Here is a 9,228-nt window from a genome sequence, read left to right as displayed (position 1 = left end):
TAGGCCGAACAAAGTTGAAGTTTCCAGCCTAACCTTGGCAGTCCAGTCCAGCCCAGATCACTCCTCCACCAGCCCATCACCCACCAAATCTGTCTCTGCACAAAGTATCCGCGCCGCCGCCGCCGCCAAGCGCGAACTCCACAATCGAAACTCAAAAACTCCCCCCGTTTCCAAGTACAAACGCCAAGAAAACACGTCCGAACGGTCGCGAAAATTTCGAAAACCGAAATTCTGCCGCTCCCTGCCGCGCCTCCGTCCGGATTCCCATTTCCCTCTCTCGCCCAGTCCCATCCCATCACCTCGCCCCCCCTTTTAAATTTCGAACGCCTCCGGTCACATCTCCCACACGCGCACCAACCCCTCCTTCGAATCTCATTCCCCATCTGCCGCCCATTCCGCGCCGCCGAAACGGATGGACTGCTGCGACGGCGGGATGGACGCGCTCCCCGACGGCGTCGTGCTGAGCATCCTGTCGCAGCTCAGCAACGCCCGCGACGTCGCGGCCTGCGCGGGCGTCTCCCGATGCTGGCGAGACTGCGTCCCTTTCCTCCCGTCGCTCTACTTCCAGCGCAGCGCCTTCGACGCGGCGCAGGGTGGCGCCCGCACCGCGGCCGACGACGCCATCGGCCGGATGGTCGAGGCCGCGGCGCGCCTGGAGGAGCTCGTCATCTACTGCCCCTTCTCCGCCGCGCTCCTCCCGCGCTGGCTCGCGATGCGGAGCGCCTCGCTGCGTAGGCTCGAGCTCCGGGTCGACTCGGCCGCCAACAAGGCCGCGGCCGCCTTCGGGGATTCTGGCGCCGGATCCGGCCACCTGGACTGCATCGGGGTCGTCCCGAACCTCCAGGAGCTTAGGCTGTGGGGCCTCACCATGACGCGCGCGCCGGCTTGGGGGCAGCTGGAGCGCCTCCGCGTGATGGAGATAGTCGGCGCTTCTTTGGTGGACCTCGCGGTCTGCGCTGCCGTTGCCGCGTGCCCCAACCTCACAGACCTCGCACTGCTCGGATGCGAGTGCTCCGGCTCCGTGATCTTCGCGCCGCCCCTGCTCGAGCGCTGCCGCCTTGACTTCGTCGGCAACGGCAGCTGCACGCTCGCCCTCGCCGCGCCCCGCGTCGAGTCCCTCGAGGTCCATGGTTTCAACTGGATCTCGCTGCAAGGCGGCGCCCACCTCAAACGCCTAACAATTGCCAAAAACTCTGGTACCCACCGGGAGCCCCTATTCATGGCCTTGCAAGGCAGTTTTGGTTCATTTCATCTGGTCTAATGTTGTAATTGCTGCAGGGACTTTGTATACTGTGGCGATGGAGAGGCTCCCGGTATTGGAGGAGCTGTCGATGCGTGGTGTCCAGTGGAGCTGGGGGGCCGTCAGTGCTGTGCTGCATTGTGCCATCGAGGTGAAGCACCTGGTGATGAAGGTTGAGTTCTGTGGTGAACACGATACTCTCCAGCCGTTCCCTGAGGTGGACCTCGTTGAATTCTTCAACAGCCACCCCAAGCTTCGCAAGTTTGAGATCCACGGCGCCATGTTTGCGGCGCTATGCCAAAAGAACAGCCTGAAAAATGTGCGTCATATCATGTTGCTTATCGATCGCAACCCTTTCAATTTACACTGTCTGGCATGTCTAACTTATCTCGACATTGCAGTTGGACTCAAGGTTCTCGATGTCATACTTGGAGGAGGTCCTGATCACCGTGCGCTCGCCCTTGAATGCTGAGCAGAAGCTGATTACCCTTGAGTCCCTGGTCAGGTACAGTCCGAGGCTGCGGAAGATGGCTATTAGGATCTCCCAAATGAAGAATTGCCATGAAGCCGCAGATGATTTCTTCGAAGAGATTTGCAAGTTTGTGCAAAATAATTATGGCAGAGTGCGGATAGAATAGAAGAAGAGGCGGTTCTGCATAGCTTTGTACTTTTTGCTCTTGTGAGTTGCGTCTCAACTGATTAGACTTTTACGGGAAGCTAGTTATATTGTTTCGTTTGTCATTGTTCATGTGGGCTGGATAGCATCAGCAGTCCAGCACGGTTAGGGAGATTGTTTGGTCTTTTGCCTGGAAACTTCAGTGTTCCTTTTTTTCATGGAAAATAAGAAACTTCATTATTGCTGCACCTGCAACTTATAATCAGCCCTTCGTTTGTAAATACTACGTATTTGGTTTGTTGAGTAAAGCCTTCCTGGATATACTTAGTCGTGGATCATTTTAAAAGATATGTGCTCCAGTTGATACACCTATTATTTGGGGCTCAGTTTGTACTCCAATTGATAGACTGCTTATTCCTAGATTTCATTTGAGAAAGGATATGTGGAAATTACTCTGTTTGGTCGCAGTATTGTTTGTATGTTGATTAAGATACGAACATCTAGCCAAACACCCGACTTATGTAAAAGTGGCTCAACATAATATGGTTGTAACTTGTTAGTTTGCCAAATGGAGATTGGATGCATGTCTTGGTGCTTTAGTAACCAGTATAAAATTCCATGACAAATGAAGTGTTCTTTTGTAGTATCTTAGGTGACACTAGATTAGCTAGTTTTGTAGTATTTTAGTTGACAACATATTTGTCATGATCAGTAGTTTATATTCACTGGCCTGATGATAAAACTGCAGCCAGACACTCAAATATAAAGACACAATTCACATTAGGACGTTTTTATCCATGATATGGTAAATCGCCTATCGTAAATGAATGAAAAATCTTAAAACACAAGTCAGCACCACATGATTGGGTTCTGCCCTACAGTTCAAACTAGAATTCTCTAGACGCAAGAACACAAAGGCCAATGGGCATATGTATTTTTTATCATGTAATTGTCAAGTTAAATAGTCATTAATTGACCTGCATTTTCCGCAATCCTTTCTAGTAAATGATGGTATCACCGGGATGTCCTATGATCCAATGTATTTGAAGGCACCATCAAACCGTATCATCTTTCGGATATCTGAAATCCATGTAATAAAGAAGGTAGTGTAACTGAGACAACTTATAGAATGGAATATGTCAGATGCTGAAGCTAATGTATTTGGGAAGAAGCTATATAGACAGTATGAGCCTCAGAGTGAAATGAACATGAAATATGTTATATGCAGACCTCTTCAAATCCACATGCTATAGTTTCGGTTTAGGCCAAATAGTTTTAATTCTGACGACATAAGATCTCCAGGCAAATGATTGCGAAATGTTTACACAATACATATCATATGCACTTCTAAAAGGCTTTTAGCTTTGTGTGACATGATTACATCAGAACTACGATCTAATTAAATGAGTTTCTTCTTACGGAAAAACTGGTTGAGATACCACAATTGCGCGTACGAGACAATAATACACACGGCAAGCGACATTAGGCTCAACCAAGTGACTTTCGAATTCGTCCATTCACTTATCTCTGCCATGGCTTCTTCTCTGCATTGAGAACCAGATTATTGATCAGGCTAGTAGCGACGACATATAAAAAAGAGTAAAATACACCACTAGCCCATGAACTCGGCAAAAATGAACACTTTAGTCCGTGAACTCGGAAAACGCACACTTAAACCCCTAAACTGGGACTACTGTGTCATTTTAGTCTAAAAAACGGTTTGGCAAGGCTTAAACACGTCACGTGGCTGCCACGTAGGCTTCGGCCGAGACCACGGCTTTTAATCCCTCTTTCGCATGGTGTTTTTTGAAAAATCACCCATCCAGCCATGGCGTTGCCGGTGTTTTTGGCCGCCGATTTGGGAATTTTGAGATGCATTTTAAGTGGACAGGTGATTTTGCAAAAAAAAAAACCTGCGAAAGAGGGATTAGAAGTATCGGTCCTGGTCTTAGCCGACGTGGCGGCCACGTGGCAGGTTTTAGTCCCACCGAACCGTTTTTGGACTAAAGTGACACAGTAATCCTAGTTTATGGATTTATGTGTATGTTTTGCGAGTTCGTGGACTAAAATGTTCATTTCTGCCGAGTTCATGGACCAATCATGTATTTTTACTCTATAAAAAAGAGCAAGTTGCTTATACCTGTATCTAAGGAGGAGCAAGTTTTCACGGATTGCCTGAACAGCTGATGCTTAACCAGCTCCAAAGCGACTCCCTGTTCAGGGACAAAGACCGAAATTGGGTACATTAATGAATAAATCTGGCAGGCACATTATTTTTTTTGAAAGGTCCAGCAAAGGCTGGCTTTCTGATGTATTAGCAAGTAGAAGGTAAATACAGGGTTTGCCCTAAGGCAAAAAGGAGGAAAAAAACAGCGAAGAGAAAGAAAGTGGAGAAACGAAACGAAAAAAGGAAGGAAGAATCATGGGGGCTCCCAGAGGAGAATCCTGAGCGCCTTGGCGCCCGCAAAAGCCCATTCCTGTGCTTCATCCTTGATGAAGATGGCGATCTGGCGCATGTCGGTGGCCTTGTCGTGGAAAACTCTCGAGTTTCGTTCTCGCCAGATGGAGTGACACACGAGGATGAGGAGGGAGCCAAGGCCTTTTTGCAGGTTGGTATCGCAATTTTGCATGAGGCGGTCATGGAAGTCTTGGATCGAGACGGCCCCACGGATGGCGGTCGCGAGGGCACGGCAGTTCGGCCAGAGCGCAACCTCGCACCACAGCAGGCTGGAATAAGGGCACTCCATGAAGAGGTGGAAGGAGGTTTCCAGGTTGCGGCGGCAAAGCGGACAAAAGTAGCAGTTTGGCCAACCCCGCCACTGAAGCCGATCTGCGCACCAAAGGCGGTCCTGGAACATGAGCCAGGCGAAGAACTTGTGTTTCGGAGGCGCCCATACGCGCCAAACGGCCTGGGGAAGAGACGAGAGCGTGGATCCAATGAAGTGTAGCCTATAGGCGGAGCTAGAAGAGTATGAGCTGTCTGTGGTAAGGATCCAACGAATGGAATCCGGAATCTCGGGCTGGAGATGAATCGTGTGAAGTTCCCGCCATGCAGGGATGAACTCGAGAAGGACGCCAGGAGACAGATCGTGGCGCAAGTCGCAAACCCAACGATGATCAGTGATAGCTTGGGTGACCGAAATATTCTTGCGGTGGGAGATGGCATGCATACGTGGGAAGGCAAACCGAAGCAGTCGCCCTCCAAGCCAGTTGGAGTGCCAGAAGTTGGCAGTGGCGCCGTTACCAAAGGTGACGCGAGTGGCGGCAGCAAACAGGTCACGGTCCACGTCGTCACAAGGGGTGGGCGTGCCGACCCACGGCCGGTCCGGCGTGCGCCACTCGAGCCAGAGCCAGCGAAGACGGAGAGCCCGACCAAAAGCATCGAGGTTGACAATGCCCAACCCACCGTGTTCAAGAGGAGAGCACACCCTAGACCAACTAACCTTGCATTTGCCGCCCGCGATCTGGTCCTCGTCGACGCCCCAGAGGAAGCGGCGACGGATTTTGTTGAGCGCTGATGAAGTTCCTGGGAAGCTTTAGCGCGGTCATGGCAAACAACGGGAGGGCACTAAGCACAGCGTTGGTGAGTGTGCGTCGTCCACCCGCGCTGATCCATCGACCCCGCCACCCAGCCAAGCGGGCACGGGCACGGTCTAGGATGTGCTGCAAGTGGGCGCTCTTAATCCGTCCGAGAGAGAGGGGAAGGCCCAGGTAGTGAAGAGGGAAGTCAACCCGGATTCCCTGAAAAGGGAGGAGAACGTCGTCGAGGTCGGTGTCGTTGCACCGAATCGTGGCCACCTCGCACTTTCCGGGGTTGATGCGCAGACCTGTGGCAAGTCCAAATTCGTGGAGCAAATTCAGCAGGAAGAGCATGTCGGCACGCGCCGGATTCAGGAAAATGACGGCGTCGTCGGCATAGAGGCTGCCGCGTGGAGTAGCTTCCCGCAGGGGCAGAGGGGAAAGGCCGCCGAGCTCAGTGCCGCGGAGAAGGAGACGTTGCAGCGGATCTATGGCGAGGATGAAAAGGAGCGGTGATAGCGGGTCTCCCTGACGCAGGCCACGACGGTGGGGAATGGAGTTGCCAACGGTTCCATTAAGAAGAACGAAGGAAGATGCAGTGGAGAGGAGCAGCGCAATCCAGTCACGCCATCGAGCCGGGAACCCTAGACATTGGAGGAGATCTAGGAGATATTCCCATGACACGGAATTGAAGGCTTTGTCGAAATCTAACTTCATCAGCAGGGCAAGCTTTTTTTGACGATGGAGAGCGCGCGCCGCGTTCCTGACGAACAGGAAGTTGTCGTGTATACAACGGGATTTGAGAAAGGCGCTCTGCGAAGGGGAGATGAGCCCCCCCATGAGGGGGGACAGGCGGCGGGCGAGGACCTTGGAGAAGAGCTTGGTGAACGAGTGTATAAGGCTAATTGGCCGCAGATCGTGGACGCTGTTGATTTGGGATTTCTTGGGCAGCAGGAAAATGAAGGCGGAGTTGAGCGCAGAGAAGTTCCCGCTGGCGAGACGATGAAGGTGGTTGAAGGCAGCAAGAATGTCGAGCCTAATAATTGGCCAGCAGGAGCGGTAGAAGACGCCGGTGAAACCGTCTGGTCCAGGCGCTTTTTCGGCAGGCGAGTCCTGAATTGCATCCAAAATCTCATCCAAAGAGAAAGGGAGGTCAAGGCCGGCCGGCGGGAGGACCGGTAGGTTCAGCTCCGGCCAGGCAAGCACACGGGAGCACGGAGCGGCTGAGCCGAGAACAGAAGAAAAGTGTTGAAGGAGAGCCTATGCCTTGTCATCGTGCGCCACATGCACGCCTGAGTCGGTGACGATCTGGTGGAGGAAAAAATTTCGGCGCCTAGAGTTTGCCTTGACGTGGAAGAACCTAGTGTTAGCATCGCCCTCTTTGAGCCAGACTTGGCGAGAAGATTGCCGACGACGAGAGCGCTCGATCGCGGCGAGTCCGAGGATCCTAGCTTTGAGGGCGCGACGGAGCTGAAATTGCCAAGTCAGATGCTTTCACCTCAAGCTTTTCTTTCTTAGCAAGAGCGTCCCAATCCTTTGCTGCAATCCCCAATTTCCAGTCAAGGTTGAGGTTTATCACCATGTCCGTTGTATCAGTCAAAAAGCAGGCCTGATACATTCCAGCTTTTGCTGTGGTAAATGCAAACTGTCCCTGCGTCACTCTAGAACTACGGTGCAGGACATTTCCATAAGGTGACTTCACCTACAATAGCAAAATTCAGGACAAAAATGACGGCGTGGCAATGGATGAGCACCCGCATTCAACGATGTGCATCAGCAAACCGATTCTTAGGTCCAATGACGATGCGATTTCTGGGTGCCATGTTTATGAAAGGAAATCGCGATGGGGAAATTTTCAGTGTAGCTATGGATTTCTCTGTGAATCGTCATTTGGTCGCCATTTAAGCTTGGCTGATCTCAGATTGAATGCAGTTAAGCTCCAACAAGGCAACAATGCATACAATCGGCGTCGAACCGTTTCATTTTTCATTATCTCATCCTAATCGCGCCCTCAAATCGCCATTGACAGGGGCGTTTACCTTGGCGGGGACCATGGGGCGTGTGGGCTGCTCCTCGAAGAGGATCGCGTAGTCGCCCATGACGACGACGTTGGACTAGATCTCCTCCGACAGGCACCTGCTGCTGGTCGCCGTCGTCGGCAGCTCCAGCCAAACCGCACCGGCGCCCGGCGCCTACAGCTGCAGCCACCACAACGCGGCCACCGCTGCCGCCACCACCGCACCTCGTCGCGCCATTTCGCCGACACCGCATACCGAGGTTGCGCCGCGGAATTAGTACGTATTCTAGAGGGGCCATGGCCGATTTGGTCGCTCTCGCTCGTTTTCCCCGGGGGGGGGGGGGGGGTCTGCGGTCGCCATGAAAGCCGGGACTGGTGGGTGGAATCGCTTCCACGCAAATTCTACCACGGTCAATTTTATGTTGGATTTAATTGACCTTTTTTTTACTTGGACTGTTTTGCACTTGGACTACATTTGAACTATTGAACCGTTGGATCAAGATGTAATAGTCCAGATCTCCGTTCTATTCTCTATCTACTTCTGTCGTGTTGTCTAGTTTAGATTCATCTTTCACCCCTGTCGTTTTAAAAACCAGACCAAACAAAACCGTGTGTGTCGGTTTTTAAAAATTGATCACACCAGCGTGTTTTTTTTTCCAACGAATGCGTGGTTTTTAAAAACCAGACCAAACGTGGTACCGGTGTGTGCCATCCATGTTTTAAAAACTAGACCAAACCGCTGGGCAAAACAAACGGCCCAGCCGGCTCGCTCAACTAAACGTAAAGGCTGTCCGTTCGGCCCATGGGGAGATCCATTTTCTGTCCATTTTGGTCCGCATGGGTCGCGGTTCGGACAGCCCAAAGAATTTTGTCCGTTTGGGTCTGCAAGTGCTCCCAACGAGGTCACTCATTTGGTCTGCTTTACTAGTCATAGACATGTGGACTACGGGAGAAAAAAGGTGCAAAAAGAGGACAAGCGCAGTGCAAACGAGGCCACCCTGCAGTGGACCGAAATCCCGGCGCCGGTAGAAATGGGTCGCCCTGCTGGGCGGCGCGTTTTGTCTGTTTCGGTCCGTCCGGACCGATTCGGTCCAAATGGGTCTCCTGCTAGAGTTGCCCTAAACCCTTAGTTGAGACCTCGTCGATCTCAAGCATAGTGCCGGCCCGCCGTTTTCTGATGCATCTCCCAACACTTGATCCCTAAAACGGAACTAGGACCACTGGCTTATGGGTGGCACACGTGAGTGGAGGGATAGACTTTTGTTTGTCACGTAGTCGACATCTCGATTGTGAGTGCTGGTTAGTGGTTAGCGGATGTCCTATCCATGTAGCAGATGTATATCCCTAGTTCTTTCCTCACCCCTCTTAATTTCTTCGTTCTTGTAATGCCTCGGATCCAACGAACGTTGATATTTCCGTTGTGCTTTGCAGAATGAAAAGGGGATAACCTAGTTTTAAAAGCTGGAGAGTGAAGGAACTGCGGACAGAAGTTAAATACTCTCTCCGGCTGGAATTACTCGTCAAAATATTACATGTATCTAGATGATTTTTACAAATAGATACATCCGTATTTGGACAAATTTGAGACAAATAATACCGGCCAGAGGAATACTCTCCTTCCACTTAAGGCACATAAATTTTGTAGCGAGTCAAAAAAAATTAAGGTTTGACCAAGCTTATACCAAAACTTTCACTGATGGCTCTACGGATATTGATTTGTATTGCGCATTTTGGTATTCTTTATATAAATTTGTTCAAACTTTTTTTTTTGAGTCGGTACAAAATTGATATGCCGTGCAGGAGTAAGTTTTAGTGGAATGAGTGCTTACACATTCT

The 9,228-nt window shown here is 51.1% G+C and overlaps 1 protein-coding gene and 1 pseudogene across 1 annotated transcript; one reads left to right on the top strand and one right to left on the bottom strand.

Annotated features, from left to right (window-relative positions):
• The first annotated feature begins 271 nt into the window (after nt 1–271).
• LOC100830526 (F-box protein At1g10780) lies at nt 272–2,121 on the top strand. Its single transcript, XM_003572235.4, has 3 exons — nt 272–1,196; nt 1,279–1,559; nt 1,642–2,121. The coding sequence occupies exons 1-3, from the start codon at nt 413–415 to the stop codon at nt 1,876–1,878; spliced, it is 1,302 nt and encodes a 433-aa protein (XP_003572283.1). The 5' UTR covers nt 272–412; the 3' UTR covers nt 1,879–2,121.
• Nucleotides 2,122–3,211: 1,090 nt separating this feature from the next.
• LOC100830040 lies at nt 3,212–7,630 on the bottom strand (annotated as a pseudogene).
• Nucleotides 7,631–9,228: the final 1,598 nt, after the last annotated feature.

This window comes from Brachypodium distachyon, chromosome 3 (assembly GCF_000005505.3).
Source record: "Brachypodium distachyon strain Bd21 chromosome 3, Brachypodium_distachyon_v3.0, whole genome shotgun sequence".
Classification (NCBI taxonomy): Eukaryota; Viridiplantae; Streptophyta; class Magnoliopsida; order Poales; family Poaceae; genus Brachypodium; species Brachypodium distachyon.
This window is presented reverse-complemented; position numbering and strand designations above follow the sequence as displayed.